This window comes from Vulpes lagopus, chromosome 2, assembly GCF_018345385.1.
Source record: "Vulpes lagopus strain Blue_001 chromosome 2, ASM1834538v1, whole genome shotgun sequence".
Lineage (NCBI taxonomy): Eukaryota > Metazoa > Chordata > Mammalia > Carnivora > Canidae > Vulpes > Vulpes lagopus.
This window is the reverse complement of record NC_054825.1, coordinates 34813351-34831081: the sequence shown is the minus strand read 5'-3', so window position 1 is coordinate 34831081 and position 17731 is coordinate 34813351. Positions and strand designations below refer to the sequence as shown.

The following is a 17731-nucleotide window of genomic DNA, read 5'->3' as shown; positions in this document are numbered from 1 at the left end:
TAGCTGGAACACATGGGATTTTAGGACAGTTAAACTGTCCTAATTTTGTGTGCTGCTATGATGGTGGATATATGATATTCTGCATTTGTCAAAACCCACAGAAATGTACAACACAGAGTCAACCATAATGTAAACTACAGACTCTAGTTAATTATCAATATTGATTGATCAATGATAAGTGTACAGTACAGTACACATCTTGCATGAGTACACGTGCAAGATTTAGTTAATAGGGGGATCTGGAGATCTTTATATCTGAGATATAAAGGGGGTACATGGGAACTCTGCCCTATTTGATCAGTTTTCTGTGAACTTAAAATTGCTCTATGAAGTGAAAGGATTTTAAAAATAGGCACATGACGGTGCCTAGGTGACTCGGTTAAGCATCCAACTCTTGGTTTTGGCTCAAGTCATGATCTCAGATGGGGAAAATTAACAAGGCAGGAAACCACAAATGTTGGAGAGGATGCAGAGAAAAGGGAACCCTCTTACACTGTTGGTGGGAATGTGAACTGGTGCAGCCACTCTGGAAAACTGTGTGGAGGTTCCTCAAAGAGTTAAAAATAGAGCTGCCCTACGACCCAGCAATTGCACTGTTGGGGATTTGCCCCAAAGATACAGATGCAATGAAACGTCGGGACACCTGCACCCCGATGTTTCTAGCAGCAATGTCCACAATAGCCAAACTGTGGAAGGAGCCTCGGTGTCCATCGAAAGATGAATGGATAAAGAAGATGTGGTTTATGTATACAATGGAATATTACTCAGCAATTAGAAACGACAAATACCCACCATTTGCTTCACCGTGGATGGAACTGGAGGGTATTATGCTGAGTGAAGTAAGTCAATCGGAGAAGGACAAACATTATATGTTCTCATTCATTTGGGGAATATAACTAATAGTGAAGGGGTATCGAAGGGGAGGGAGAAGAAATGTGTGGGAAATATCAGAAAGGGAGACAGAACATGAGAGACTCCTAACTCTGGGAAACGAACTAGGGGTGGTGGAAGGGGAGGAGGGTGAAGGGTGGGAGTGACTGGGTGGCGGGCATTTAGGGGGGCACTTGACGGGATGAGCACTGGGTGTTATTCTGTATGTTGGCAAATTGAACACCAATAAAAAATAAATTTATTATTAAAAAAAAAAGTCATGATCTCAGGGTTGTGAGATTGAATCCCACATTGGGCTCCATGCTCAGCACAGTGTCTGCTTGGGATTTTCTCTCTCTCCTCCTCTGTCCCTACCCCAGCTCACACATGGGTGTACACACATGACTTCTCTCTAAAAATTTATTTATTTTTAAAGATTTTTATTCATGAGAGACACAGAAAAAGGCAGAGACATAGGCAGAGGGAGAAGCAGGCTCCCCCTTGGGAGCCTGATGTGGGACTTGATCCCAGGCCCCCAGGATCACGACCTGAGCCAAAGGCAGATGCTCAATCACTGAGCCATCCAGGCATGCCAATGAACAAATCTTAAAAAAAAAAAATTGGCACATGATTTAAAAAAAGTCAATTAGAAAATGGACAAAAGACATTTCACTAAAGAGGATAAAGAGATGACAAATGTACATATGTACTCGAAGAGATGTTCAACATCAACTGGCTTTCGATGTTTGAAGCTCAACCAAGTGTGGAGATTAATAGATGGAGTTGTTTTTTTTTTTTATAAATCTTTTTTTTAAATTTTTATTTATTTATGATAGTCACAGAGAGAGAGAGAGAGAGGCAGGCTCCATGCACCGGGAGCCCGATGTGGGATTCGATCCCGGGTCTCCAGGATCGTGCCCTGGGCCAAAGGCAGGTGCTAAACCGCTGCGCCACCCAGGGATCCCTAGATGGAGTTTTTTTATACTTCTCTACCTCTCTCCGCAAATTGACAAAATAAAACAAAACCCTTCCAGATACTGGTAGGCTTAAGGAAAGGCAAAAAGGAGCCTGGAGATGAGGAACAGGGAAATTGAGGTTGGGGATCAGGAAAGCAGGCCAGTCCGAAGGAGCAACTGGTAACAATGACCAATGGAAATCACTTCTAATTATTCAGGAGTTGAAAAGTGGATTATACGGAGGTTCAACCTACAAATAATTCCATGTTCATGTTATCCACACATCAGCTTTTACCTTTCACAGAGCCATCTTTAAAAAATGTTCCACTGAACAAAAAAGTGCACAGATTGCAGCGTGTAGCTCGATGAATTCTCACACCTGTGTATTCAACACCCAGATCAAGAAAGTCACCAGACCCGAAAAGTCACCTTCATGCCCCCATTCAGTAATTCCTGCACCTGTTTATATAAATGGAGTCCTAAGTTACTTACTTTTTGATCATTAAGTTTGTGGGATCCCTTTATAATGTTGCACAAACTTTTGGATCTTCATTCTATTGTGATACAGTATTCCATTTGTGGGTATACTGCAACTTATGCATTCTAACATTACAGGGCATGGGGAGAGTTTCCAGTTTGGGGCTGTGTGAGTTATGCCATGATCATTTTTGTACATGCCTTTTGGGAACATGCTACATATTTCTGCATATGAATGAAAAACCTGAGTCATAGGATAGATTCACATCTTGCTCTTGTAAAACAGGTTTCTAGAATGGCTGCGCCACTTTACATTTCTACCGGGATTTATCTAGAGCCTCCCTAATATTTGGTATTTTCATTTTTATTCATTCTCATGGGTATGGGTTGGAATTGTGGGTTTTTAATTTTATTTTATTATTCTAGAGGTGGAAGGAAAGGGCAGAGGGAGAAAGAATCCCAAGCAGACTCCATGCTGAGCACAGAGCCTGAGGCGGGGGCCCCATTTCATGACCTGAGCTGAAATCAAGAGTCAGATGCGTAACTGCGCCCTCAGGTGCCCCAATTGTGTTTCAGTTTTAATGATGAGTAATGAAATTGAGCATAAGGGCCTGGTCTTTGAAAAGGGAGGCCAAGCACCCAAGACAGCTCCTCACCTAGGGACCAAACCCAGAGAGCTCTTCCATGTAGAATCTCATTGGATAAGGCCGGCACTAAAGGTGACAAGTTGGAATATTTCTAATATACTTAACAATTCAGCTCAAACTATCTTTTTTTTTTTTTTAAATTGAGGTATAATTGACATATTGTTTTAGTTTAGGGTATGCAACAGTGATTCAACTTTTGTGTATATTTGACAAGGTCATCACAGTGGGTTTACCTACCTGTCACCTTACAAGGGCAATACAATATCACTTCCTCATGACTTATTTTATAGCTGCCAGTTTGTACTTTTAATCTCCTTTACCCAATTTGTGCCTCACTCCCCATCCCCTCTTCTGTCGAGCAACCACCAATCTGTCCTCCACATCTGTGAGCCTGGGTTTTATTTTGCTCTGCTTTTTAGAATCCACATACGAGTGAACTGGCAGTTCATCTTAAACCAAAGATTTGACCAGTAATCACAAAGAAGAAAATGTACAAGACTGGGGCTGCGCCTTGCGGGGCCTGGAGGACATGCTGGCGGGGGTGCGCGTGTAAGCGGGTGCAGCCCAGTCCTCCTCGTCAGAACCCAGCAATGCCCACGCTCAGAAGATCATTTTGTCCATCACACTATTCAACAAGACAGACGAAGGGTAACTTTCAGTTATCTGTTCTAGTGACAGCTTCATTCCAGGCCTTTATCTGTGGGGACCCCCTCGGCTCCCCAGTGTTGATCTGAAGAGGATTTCAAACCGAAGGCACTGGAGATTGAGTAGAGGCAAAACCAGCTCTGTCAGTTTCCCTTCTCTAAGGGCAGAAGCCCCCTGGAGCCAGGCTGGGCGCTGTGGCCTTTCTCGGGAGGTCTTCCCTGGCCGGAGGGAGGCTGGGGAGAGCACTCGCACCTGCATCAACAACCTTCATGGCCAACTTGCTCATTTTTTCTCCTGGAAACCCACTGTCTTTCCTAAATAAACCCTGTGAAGCCCTGTTCCCCCTCTCGCTTCCTCCCAGGAGTCAGGTTCTAAGCCCCGCCCTTAATTCACATGCACGTGAACAATCCCACGTGTTGAATATTCTCATTCACATGCAGAAGCAGCTGCTCGGATTCATCTGCCTTTTGTCAGTTCATGAGAAGGCTCCAAATCACCGGACCTAAGCGGGGAGAGGAAGGGGTTCTCCCCTTAGCAGCCCTGTGAATGGCAGTAGGCCCCATCAACCGGACCCCCCAGCCCCGACCCTTTCCGGAACAGGAACCTAAGGCGGCCACAGCCATTGCAGTTGGAGGGTGCCCGAGTGACCCATGTCTGTGCCAAGGGGCTGGCGAGAAGCCACCAAGCCCGGTTTTAAAGCCGAGGGTCCGTCTGAACTTGCGGGTGAGGGCCCCAGGCTGGCGGGCGGCCAGGGCCCGACTGGCACGACTGCTCAGCACCGCTACCGCCCTGCAAGGAGGTGGCTTCTGCCCCTGGAACAGCGCCCGGCTCACCGAGGCGCCTCGGCGCCAGGGGTCAGGACACGGGCCGAGCCGGCCCAGCGGCCCGAGAGCGGGGCTCCACCTGTGGCAGGGCGGGCGGACGCGTCTTCAGGAAATCAAACGTCACAGGGCCTGAGGCCCGACACGCGTCCGGCCCTGCCGGCGGCGCTGCAAGGGCCCGGAGCGGTGCTCTGTGCTGCCCGCCGCTGGCTCCGACGCCGGGGCCCCCTCCGGCCGCGCACGCCCCGCCCGGCGACCCCGGGTCCGCTTACCTGCCGCGCTGGGCGAGGGGCGAACGGGGCCCTCCTCGGGGAGGGGAGGCGCGGCCGCGGGGCCCGGATCTGGGCGCCCCCAGGTCGCGGCCGGAGCGGGGACCGAGGGGGCCCGCGGACGCCGCCGGCGGCCCCGTCCCTTCCCGGAGCCGAGCGCCTCCCCCGGGGGGCGGGCGGGCTCCCCTCGGGCCCCAGCGCTGCGCGGCCGCGGGAGCCTCAAACGCCCGCGCCAGAGCCCGCGAGGCCGGGCTCGGGGGTGGGCCCCCCACCTGCGCGTCGTGAAGGTTCTCCGGGGGACTGATCCGTGCAGCCCTGCGGTCCATCGCTGAAAGGATTAACCGTCCCTACGAGAGGGCTTCCAGCGCGTCCGAAGTCGAGAGGGGATTGCAAAGACCCATTTTCTGAAATGATCAGAGTCTAGTGTGAAAGTCAAACGAGAGGGGCGTACTTACGTTGTCGCTGGCTTTTTTGGTTTGGGTTTTGAAGATTGGTCTCAAGTACCGGCATAAAAACCCAACCGCCCCTTAAAAACCTTGCATTGACTACACGTGCATTGTGTCAACGAATACCTCCCCTTTTCAGATGTGCTTAAAAAGCAAAAAAAGTGTGTCAAAGGAAAGGTGAATTTTGCTGTAGTCTGCTGTAATTTGTCCCCCCTCCCAAAAAGGCTAACCAAGCAAATCTGAACGTGCGAATGTCCCCCAAGATGCAATCTGTAAACTCCAAGCTACTCCTTAGCAAATGCAAAGGATGACAAGTGTCAGTACTTCATACAACTATATTTAATAAGTTGTTATTACAGAAAAAAATGAAGTCCAAACTACAAAGTTTAAGCAGTTGTAAGCAATAGCTGCATTGAGCTCCATGTGTAGTCACAGTACTGCAGTTCCATACAAGCAATATTCGTCCAAGCCCCAAAGGCGGAAGCTGAGTAAGGGTTACTAGCAAAAACAATCTAAGAGAACAGGTAATAAAAGATACAATACATTTAAAATTAGTTGTTAGTTGAAAAACAAATACAGAGATCTTAGCTGTGAACACTCTAAAAGTTATGTCCATTATTTTGACAGCAAAAATACAAATACCTAATACTTTATACCCCAACAGAACTATATCCAGAAAAGAAAGAGAGCAGAAGTTATCCTGTATTAGCACCCGAGTTTTCTACTTGTTGCCATGAGCATCGTCATACAAATTTAAACATCCCCAAATCACATATCCACTTCTTGATCCATTTTGGGGTATAAAGTCAACAGCATTAATTATAAAATACTTTGTGGTAAAATGGAACACTATTGCAGCTGAGATAGAGAAATTTGGTTATTATAAAAAAAAAAACAACAACAACAACCCAAAATGTTAGCTGACATACCATACAAACTGGTGAAAAAGCAACATTCCATACAAATAAGCCAGTTTTAACAAAAAGATACTTTTTTTTTCACTAATCTGTGACTAATCTTTCACTCATACCTTGCAAGTAGAGATGTCACAATACTCAAATATTTAGGTAGGAGCTTTACCCAGTTAAATGCCATTTTGTTGCTAATATAGTAGATAAAATGAAAACTAGCAGTCACTTGCTAATTGCGTAAATGCAGTACACTCTGCATTAGCCCATGCCTCACTAACAAGCTATAAAACACAAGAAATAGGCAGAAATCTAAGCATAATCTTTATACCACTAAGCAAGAATTTCCAATTTCTTTTCTTCTGTTCCTAATCATTTATTTGTAGTTAAAATGTAAAATTCCAACCCGTAGTACGCACTTTGAGTTAAAATTTTACATCACGACTTGATCTAATCTATATATTATTTACAAAACTGAATACATGGAGCATACCCAAGAGCCAACTCTGGACACACGTTTCTCCAAGTTATTGATGAGCTCGGCTCCGTGGCAACGGAGCTGCAAGAGGCCATCAAGGACTCGTAGAAACACCATCATCTAGAGCAAGTCATCGGATGTTGTTTACGCAACACCAGTCTCGCAGTCGCAGAGCACTCAGTGCCGGGCCGTGACAGGGACACGGGGCCTTGCCGCCACGGCTTCCGGGGGCGGGGGTGTCGGCAGAGCCGGAGGGCGGGCGGCTCGTGCCCCGGGCGGCCCGAGGTCGCCACAGTGAGGGGCACACGGGGCGCCGTCACGGGGCGGGTGGGGTCGGGGCAAGACGGGGGCGGACACGTCCACGTCCAGTGGTGACGGCCGGGGGCGCTTCCTCAGCCAGCCGGCCCCCCGCAGACACCCTCGGAGGCGGCGCCACCCCGCAGCCTCCCGCGCTCTCGGGCGCCCCCAGCCGTCGCCACTGTGCATGCACCGAGGCTGCGGCCCGCCGCGAGGCCGGTTCTGCCGGGGCTGCGGCTGCCCTCGCGCTCCCACACGTGCGCGCGCACAGGACGGACCGCGGAGTCCAGGGGGGGACAAGGAGGCGCTCTGGTGGCCCAGCCGGGTGTCCAGGCTGGCGGTGCTCGGCGGGGCTGGCTCCGCCATCCGGGCCCCCGCCTCGGCTGCACCTGGTGCTGTATAAATCCACTGCGACAGCCCTAGACAACCGTACTGTGACATCCCTAGTCTTACCCTAAACCACTGTAATAAAGGAAAAGGCTTGTCAAAATCTCACATGTTCTGCTCATTCTGTCATTTTATTACCCAATTATCCATTACATTTTCCAATCGCTTTACATAACCAACCATGTTCATCGTTGTCACACTATTGTAAACCACATCAGCAAGTTAATACATAAAGCTTTGCATTTCAAAAAACTAGACACTTTAGTAACAATATTACAAAGGTTTTAGCTTCAAAAATAACTGAAAATGAAAAAAATAAACTTTTAAAGAATTAGCATCATAAAATTAATTTATTCCAAGTAAAAATACAAAATAATATTATGACATTGACCAGATATGAAAGTCCCTCCCAGAAACAACTCTAGTAATGATTGAGAAAGCACTCCTTAAAGAAAATACGAAATAAAATGAAAAATATGTAAATATGTTTAATTTTTTTCTTAGCAAAAAATCTTTCTAAAAATAACAATGAAAATTTGTCTCAGTACAAAGGCTACATTACTATTGAAAAAATACCAGCATGAAGAAAAGGTACATATTTGACAGTAGAAAAATGATTTCAGTGAATCACAATGTCTAAAGTTTGCAATGAAAATAAATCTGCAATAAAGATTTATGCCTTTTTTCTTTTCTTTTTTTTTTCTATTTTTTATACAAACAGTACAAACAGTATTGCACATAACAACAAATAGTCGAGGTTAGGTTATAGCCTTCAAAAAATCGACTAGTTCAAGTGTCACATCAAGGAAAGGCCACAACAGGACCTGTGATACCCAGGGGCTTCCCAGTCAAGTTGCAGGTCAGAACACCTCTTGTGTTTTAAAAAATAATTTTTTTGAAGGACCCTCTCTTTTAATATAACATTAACAACTTGGGGGCACATTTATTTACAAAACAAAAGGGAACATGTTATAATTTAATAAACTAAAAAAGTTCTCTTTAAAAAAATACAAACAGAAGAACTCTTTCACAATCCTGGTCAGCCGAGCACAATCAACGCTTGATTATAAATATACAAATGAAGGGAAAGTAGTCTCCACCATCTATCCACAACTTTCAGCACCAAAGGGAGTTTATTCTTTGTAACCTATTCTTCATGACAATGGTTTTCACCTCCACATCAGCTTCCCGCTGTACAAAGCTTCCAGCTTTTTTTTTTTTTTAAATCTCAGTGTTGTTTTAGTACATGAAAGAGGGGTGCTTCTTCAAAAAGTTTTGCTTCTTTCACATAATTAGGTAGATTTCTGTAGGTTAGATATGATCTTTAATATTATAGTTATAAAGCTCTAACTTCTTCATTTTCAAAAAACACAAATAAGCATGAAAAAAATAAAGTTACCCATCTGTTAAATCATTTTTTCTTGCAGAATTAAATTAATATATATTTTTCTGAATAAACTTACTTAGAAAATATCATTTTCTTTCCTATATTTCAAAATTGAGGTATTGCAAAAGATCATGTCAGTCAGAAAGCATGCCTTTTTCCTTAAAAACAAACAAACAAAAAAATCTTCAGCCAACTTTTGAAAACTGTCTAGAATACAAAAAGTAGTAGTGCATAACAAAATTTCTTGTACAGATGAAAAAAAAACCACAAACATAGAAAAAAACAAACAGAAAACCACAGCTGGGCTGGAAAAAAGCAATTATTACCAAAAAGCCCAGAGGTAACCTCAAAAGGGGAGAATTCTAATATGCATTTTTAATCCAGTAAAAAACTATTTTGTTTTTTTCCTTTTTGAAAACAAACTATAGTTTGAAAGCTGGTAATTGCAACTAAACACTGGAGAAACAAAACAAAACAAAAAACAAGCAGTATTAACTTAAGACACAGGACAAGGACATCACAGCACATAAAACACAGCGACTTAAATCTATTCTGCAGTGTCATATCCAGTCAGATTGTCCCCAGAATTCCAAAACATAGGAAGAAGATAAAAAAAAAAAAAAAAGAAAAAGAAAAAGAAAAGAAAGATTTACATAGTCTCACAATCATTGTGTTTATATATTACTATCTGCAGCCCAAGAGTGAATGCTAAAAAAATGTCCACGGTCATTATAGCAGGTCTTAGTTCTATTCAAGCTTTACAGGATAAATCCAGGGAATTAAGTAATTTCTCACCCAGACAACCAACCCTGCCCAGGCCATCTTGTTTTGGAGAGACATTTCTTTAGCATCACTGCCACGCAACTTTCTTAAAATGTGCCTAGTCTGTCAATCTGACATCTTATCTCTATATACTGTATATATTCCTAGTGTTTGTAAGCTAAGATGAGCTCTTTGGTTTTCTGGACAAGGTCTGAAGCTAATGTAAAATGGTGCGAGCACTAGGAGATTGTAACTAAGAGCTCATGTGTTAGTTAATAGTATACCAGTTATGAACTGTCAAGTTCGTTAATGTCTGACACAGAGGCTTTAAACAGTTAAGTTTGATCACAGTTAGACATAATCACTTTACTATATAAAATAAATTGCACAATATATAACAGAGCACCGCAAAGTACTTCATCTACCATCCACAAATTTGCTTTAAGAATATCCTACACCTAGGTTTTATATTGGTTGTAATATAGGTCATTCTGTTATGGGCTCTTCCTAATTTCAGAAGCATTCCATTTATTGAGGCATGCCTTCCTCCAGTCAATTACCAATTCTTTTGAGTGAAAAAAACTCTTAAAAAATCAGTATTTTATAGCTTATATAGATTCTTAATTTGTGCATTGTGGGAAGGTTTTATACTAGACATTGGATATAAAATTTATTGCATGCAGCAACCTGATTAAGTAAACATGCAGTCAGAAATAGTGACCTTCCGTTGAAGCTTTCTGTTGTCTACTCTGATCTCCTTTCGGCAGCTGATTCTACCCCTAAATCACAAACGTGTGTTGTTGGGTTTCTTTAAATTGATACCTTAGCCTGAAGAGAGTATTATGGTATTAATAATACCATCTTAATAGCAGCAAAAGCTATTGCAGCATAAATTTACATAACACTAAAAGATCTAACCAAAATCCTCAGCAAAACAAAAATCAAACATGAAGGAAAAATAAAGATTCAGCTTATGAGGTATCCTTACATGTCAAAATAGAAAAAACTAAAGGCCTATTTTCATTAAGGGTTACCCTTACTCTAAATGACCCCAACTAATGATTGCTGAACTGTTGTGAAGTTTTTGCTACATCTGCCACCTACTCATGAGTATTACCTTTGGTAAGTCTTCTCCTAGGGGCAACTCTCTAAGTTTCTGAAAATAAGTGCATGCTCCAGTTCAAAAACAATCAGAACAACAACAACAACAACAACAACAACAACAACACAACAAACAAAAAAAAAATCACAGACGTCAACCTGATGGCCGCTGATGAGAATGGCAGTCTACGAGTGACAAATCAGGTGTAAGAAATTAAGGTACCAAGCAGACAAAGGTGTGAATCAAAGTGCAAATCAGTACCGTTATACACTCTGCAATTCTGCATTATACTGGACTGAGTTCAGTAATATGACTGTAAATAATAGTAATAATAAAAAGACCCATTTCTTCTTTAAAAATCGAGAACGAATGCACAGATTTCCAGAACACTGTAAGCCCTGAGGCAGTGCCCTCTCTTTTTCCCTCCTTGTTATCTACTCCAGTACTTGTGGCTGGGTCTGCCCTGGGCTCAGCTCCAGCGGAACGGGACATGCCGAGGGCGGTCGCCTCCCTCCTTCACCAGCGGTTTGTGGAACTCCCGCCCCGCACGGGAGTGTATGCTCGCCCAGCAGTATTCACAGTAATACTGCAGACAGGTGACGTTGGCACAGAAGAACGGGGCAAACTTCCCGCCACAGCGCGTGCCCTGGCACTCATCACACATCTGATCATCCAGCACATATGGCTTCACTTCCACCTGTACCCAAAGAGAAGAGACAGGAAAACATGTTTAGCAAAGCTTCATCATTTTTCTTCCTTTGAGGACTTACAGTATAGCTTAAGGTGTGTCAGGCAGACAAAGGTGTGAGTCAAAGTGCAAATCAGTACTTTGAATTCAGTGGTACTGGACGGCAGCTGAGAGCCTGCGCTTTGTGTTTTTTTTTTTTTTTTTAAGATTTATTTATTTTATTCATGAGAAAGAGAGAGACAGAGAGGTAGAGACACAGGCAGAGGGAGAAGCAGGCTCCACACAGGGAGCCTGATGTGGGATTAGACTCCGAGTCTCCAGGATCAGGCCCTGGGCCGAAGGTGGCGCTAAACCGCTGAGCCACCTGGGCTGCCCGAGTCTTCACTTTGGAATTGGTTGATTTACAGGTTGTGTGATCACAGGCAAATTCTTAACCTCCCTCTGCATTTGTTCGCTTTTTGTTCTGTGAATCTGTAAAATGGGTATATTTTATACATAGTAGTGCACACATATTTGCATATCTGTAAAATGGGCACAATGATGCCCGCCTCCAAGGGTGCTGCTGCAGGTCAAGAGAGGTAGTGCATGTACAAGGACCTGGATCCGGAAGGCCAGGCGGCATTGGCCATTGGGGGCGAGAGAGAAAGGGGGTCAGGAAGAGGAACCAGCTGGGACAAAGCTCACAAACAGGCACAGGCAAGAAGCGAAGTTGGGGAATGGTGTGGTGTGAGCCAGCCCGGAGGGGCATAGTCACACTGGCTGGCAAGACAGGCTGGGATGTGATACCACAGCAAGGCTCGAGGCCTTAGTGTTTTAGTGACAAGGCTTCCAAAGTCTGTCATCCCAGGTCTATCACACCATGTCCAGGGGACTAGAGGGAAAAGTGGAGGGGACTAGTGACCTGCTAAGCTACTATAATAATTGAGACTTTCATATTTTTTGGACTTTATTCCTTAATCTCCTCCTATCACAGCTCTTCAGGGGACAATTCATAATTTAAGCAAAGCAATGTGGTGTAGTGGAAACCAAAAGCAAGGAAGAACAAAGTTGCCAGAGTTTTCCCTATGCCCTCTTCCTAGAACCGCAGAAAAGGGACATCATTCATGTTTGCATCTTGAATGTTAGAAATTAGCACAAAGGTGACAAGTCTGTGATTGGGCCCCTTCCCATGCAGCCCTCCAGGACGATTCTGGGGAAGAGTGACACCGTGGCTACTAGAGAGACAAGGACACTGGGCTTTGGGACAGGGGGTAACTGCCTGGCGATTCCACCTGCTTCTGGGTGCAGCCAGGAGGTTCTAGCAGGGCACGAGGCAGGGTACAGGTAAGGGGCAGCAGGGTGGACAGAACGGGGTGAGCAGGAAAGATGGCCTACCTAGGATCAGACATTCAACTTTCCTGGCTCCTCTCCTCCATGGGAAGGCCCCTCTGCTGGCCTCCTCTGGAGTTCTGTCTCTGGCCATGAGCTCCAGTCCACAGGACCAATGGCCAGCCAGGTACTCCAACTTGGAAGACCCGCCTGAGAAGACCTGTAGCAGGTCTTGGTTACCCAGGGGGAAACGTCCTCTGGCTGGAGTTCCCTTCCTCCAATCTCCTCCCCCTCTTCAACCTGACAAGTTAGTGAATGGGCTTCAAAAACATCTTTTGCGTTGATCTCTGCATCATAAAACTGTAGTGGGGGCAGCCCGGGTGGCTCAGTGGTTAAGTGCTGCCTTCAGCCCAGGGCCTAATCCTGGAGACCTGGGATCGAGTCCGACGTCGGGCTTCCTGCATGGAGCCTGCTTCTCCCTCTGCCTGTGTCCCTCTCTCTCTCTCTCTCTCTCTCTCTTTGTATCTCTCATGAATAAATAAAATCTTAAAAAAAAAAAAAAAACAACTGTAGTGCCTCTGCGCCACGTCAGTAGCTACGCTACTAAAGGCAAATTTCTCTTAGGCAAGGCCACTCTGAGCCTATGTCCTCATCTGTGCACTGGGGGAAAAGGAGAATTCACACCTGATGGGGTTCCTAGGGGGATTAAATGAGGTCAATATCATAAAGCTGCAGAACAGGCCTGGCTTGGTTTGGATTCCTCCTGCATCCCTTCTAGTCCCGGCCATCCCAGCCTGTCCCAGGTACGTTCACTACTGACAGCCTCTGCACCAGCCACCAAGCTCCAGGCCTTCCCTGGCTCCTCCGATGACCTTTCAATTAATCTGCTCGCAGTGTTCCTTCCCTGGTCACAAGCTATTCCAATTCTTCAGTGCTGATAGGAGTGGGCCAAGCTGCCTGAGTCTGACAGGGTGCTCTGCTTCCCAGGACTCAGACATAAGCCGGAGGCTGCACCATCTGCCCCAGGCTCCTTAGCTGGGCCCCAACTCAAACTCCACCTGGGGTCTACCTTTACTTGTACCTTCTTTCCACCTTAAATGCTCAATCCACTCAATTTTATGTAACTATTGAGAGCCAGGTCTTTTCTTTTTTTTTAAAGATAGATTTATTTATTTATTTATTTATTTATTTATCTATTATTTATTTATTATTATTTATTTATTTATTTTACCTATTCATGAGAGACACAGAGAGAGAGAGAGAGAGAGAGAAAGAGAGGCAGAGACACAGGCAGAGAGAGAAGCAGGCTCCATGCAGGGAACCTGACGTGGGACTTGATCCCAAGGTCTCCAGGATCACACCCTGGGCCGAAGGTGGCGCTAAACCGCTGGGCTGCGTGGTCTTTTCTTTTTAACATAAAATTAACAATTTTAAAGTGATCATTCAGTACCATGCACAACCACCCCCTCTCTCTAGTCCCAAAACAGCTTCATCCCCCAAAGGAGATCCATTGCCTACCGAACAGTTATCCCTCCTCTTGCCTCCCCAACCCCTGTCGACGGCCTGCCTGCCTTCTTTCCCTATGGATTTACCTATTCTAGATATTATATATGAATGGCATCACACAGTATGTGATCTTTTGTGTCTGATATCTTTCACTTATTATCACCATAAGTTGAGGTTCAATCCATGATGTAGCATGCAGCAGTATATTCTTTTTGACTGAATATTTCACTATACATGTGTATGTGTGTGACAGACACACACACACACACACACACACACACACACACATTTTGTCTATCCATTCACTCACTGATGGGAGGTTTCCACCTCCTGGCTACTGTAAATGGCGCTGCTATGAACATGTACATACATATATTTGTTTGAACACTGGTTTTCAATTCTTTTGAGTATATACCTAGAAGTAGAACTGCTGGGCATATGGCAATTCTATGTTTAACTTTTTGAGGAACTGCCCAATTATTTTCTATAGAGGCTGTACCATTTTACACTCCCACCAGCAGTGTCCCAGGGTTCTAATTTCTTTACATTCTCATCAACACTTGTTGTTTTCCATTTTTGTGATCTACCATCCTAGTAGGTGTGAAGATGTATTTCACTGTGGCTTGATTTGCATTTCTCTACTGACTAATGACACTGAACATCTTTTCATGTGCTTGCTGGCCACATGTATATCTTCTTTGGAAAAAGGTCTATTCAATATGAATATATTAAGTGCTCTGGATTGTTCACTTTAAAATGGTTAATTTTTCATGATTTGATCTCAATTAAAAAAATTAATTTAAGCTCTTAAAAAAACTGGAGGGGGAAAACCCATATAACTAACTATATTCTATTATCATTTTTTATACCTAAACAAAAGTAACCTTTAAAAAAATTACCAAAATGATAAGCAGCTGTAAACTGGATAAAGGGAATAATAACCCATATAACTAACTATATTCTATTATCATTTTTTATACCTAAACAAAAGTAACCTTTAAAAAAATTACCAAAACGTGCTAGACTTGAATGTCCTTAGTTGCTCTTTTCATATCTGTATGTATTATAAACAGCTATTGTCATTCTAGAACTGGACAATCCCTTGCCCATTTTTAAATTGTATTGTCTTTTTGTTCTTGAGTTGTAAGTTTTTTATATATGCTAGATACTAGACTTCCATTAGACATATGATTTGCAAATATTTTCTAAATTGTTTTAATTTGCTGACAAGGTCTTTTGATGCACAGAAGTTTTTAATTTTGATGAAGTCCAATTTATCTATTTTTTTCTTTTGTTGCTCTTCCTTTTGATGTCATATCTAAGACTCTACTGCCAAATCCAAGGTCATAAAGATTTACCCATTTCCTTCTAAGAGTTTTATGGTTTTAGCTCCTGCATTTATGTTGATTTTTAGTTAATGTTGTATATAGTGTGAGGCACAGGTCTAACTTCATTCTTTTGCATGTGGATATCCAGATACTTCAGCACCATTTGTTGAAGAGACTGTTCCTTACCCAATGAATGGCAACCTTGTCAAAAATCAATTACAGGCCCAGCCTTCCTTAACTATTTCAGTCCTACAGGGATCTATTCCTTTCTCCTTTGAGCTTAATACTCCTTATTGCTCCTCTGGCATTTCTTATCTATAACCTTTCCTTGGTCAACATCTCTCCTGAGCTTCAAGCAACTTGATGACAGAGTCCTGGAGCAAGACAGGACAGTGGCTGGTCCAAAGAAAAGGGTCTTCAGGGGTTGTGGACTCTTGTGGGAATGAGGCTATTGGCTTATGAGAGTATACCTAACGTGGCCTGATCTCCTTGTATCTGAAAGTCAACAAGGAATCAAAATGGTGGAATGAACCCCCTCTGCCCTGAAACTAGAGGATTATTGGTAGAGGCAGGGCATTCAGGGAACAGGTAGCAGCCTGCTTTTCCACCTCAAGTCCAGGAGCTGAAGACCACTTTGCTACTACCACTATACTCAGGGTACTCCAGGTCAGAGAGAGAACTGGTCTGAACAAATAATTCACATTCAGCAAAAGACAGCTGCTGGAGGAGAAAGACAATAGTCATTTAATTATAAATACAAATACAAACTTAAAAAGAGCATGTAAGGAGAATTTTTATTTATACAAATAAAAAAAAACATGTAGATTCAAGTCTAGCACAAAGGAGATACTCTGGTAATATATATTTTTTAAAAAGGTTACTTTTGTTCAGGTGTAAAAATGGTATTGTGGTTGTATGGGTTTATCTTTCCTCTGTTTTTTTTTAAGAGCTTAATTTTTTAAAATATTTTATTTATTTGAGAAAGAGAGAGAGCATAGCAGGGGGAGGAGCAGAGAACATGTGAGAAGCAGACTCCCCACGGAGCAGGAAGCCTGAGGCAGCTGGATCCTGAGATTGTGACCTGAGGTAAAGGCAGATAGCAGATGCTTAACTGACTGAACCACTGAACCACTCAGGTGCTCTTAATTTTTTTAAATTGAGGTTAAATTCATTAAAAAATTAACTATTTTATTTCATTTATATTTTTAAAGATTTATTTGAGAGAGCTAGAGAGAGAGGGGAGGGGTAGAGGGAGAGAAATCCTTAAGCAGACTCCCTTCCGAGCATAGAGCAGGACATGGGGCTCAACCTTGAGATCATGACCCAAGCCAAAATCAAGAGTTGGCTGCCTGACTGAGCCACCCAGGTGCCCCTGAGTTTCTTAAAGGCACTCCCAAACCATTTGTAATTTTTGCCTTACCTTAATGCTACCCTACATGATGTTTTACTTGACTATCCAGATTGTTTTTCTCAATACACAGACATGTAGCTATTAAAATAAAAATGGATTTCTCTGTTAGTCAACTAAATCACCTGGAGTATCAATAAACTTTAACACATGGAGATACCAAGCTATTGGGATCATATTACTGATCTACACTTCCATTATTAAAGTCCAAATACTACAATCCTATGCAAAGCCAGTCTTATCATCAAATAGACCTTATGCTTTAAATGGATTTGTAAGTACAGGAGATGAAAACTTCCTACACAGAGAATCTGGATTCATACCACACACCTAAAGGAGATGACCATGCCCAAGGATGCTGACAAATATGTGGAACTTATTGATGAAGTGTGAAAACCATTAAGGATAAGAAGGACTGATATGGATAAGCAGCTGTAAACTGGATAAAGGGAATAATATATTTAGAATGACAAAGAGAAAGCCATACCTGAACAAACCGTTCTCAGTGCTGACACTGTTTTGTATCTAACAAGCTAGGGAAAATATTTGTCTGGAGTTTTTTTGATATCAGTCAACAAAATGACCTTCCAATGTAAATAAAGCAATGACTAAATAGCTCTTGGTATCTCCCTAGATACCTAGGGAGAACATAAACAATTTACAGGTCCAGAATTCCCTCTTCTTGAGCCTGAAAGGTTGTAGAAATGAGAAGGGGGGCATTAGCCAAAATAAAAGCTCAGTTTGAATGATGTGCTAAATGTCCTCTTAAGGACAGCTAAAGAATGGTCCCTGTTGTAGTCTCCCCCATGGCCACAGGAACCACCAAATTAAGTCTGTCAGATACCTAGCCAGCCACCCCCAGGCAGGTAAGGCATGCTTAACAAGGGGCTAGAGGGTGAATAGAAGCAAAGATTTTATTTTATTTTTTATTTTTTAAAAATATTTTCTTTATTTATCCATGAGACACACACACACACACACACACACACACACACAGAGGCAGAGACACAGGCAGAGGGAGAAGCAGGCTCTACGCAGGAA

The 17731-nt window shown here is 43.3% G+C and overlaps 1 protein-coding gene across 9 annotated transcripts in view; it reads right to left on the bottom strand.

Moving 5' to 3' along the window:
- Positions 1-7313: 7313 nt before the first annotated feature.
- Positions 7314-17731, bottom strand: part of CPEB3 (cytoplasmic polyadenylation element binding protein 3) — a 196988-nt gene continuing 186570 nt past the window's right edge. For all 9 annotated transcript variants that reach the window (XM_041744214.1, XM_041744209.1, XM_041744215.1 and 6 more), the window contains one exon: positions 7314-11149. In XM_041744214.1, the coding sequence (XP_041600148.1) occupies positions 10922-11149 (228 nt within the window). In that variant the 3' untranslated portion in view covers positions 7314-10921. The remainder of the gene's footprint in view (positions 11150-17731) is intronic.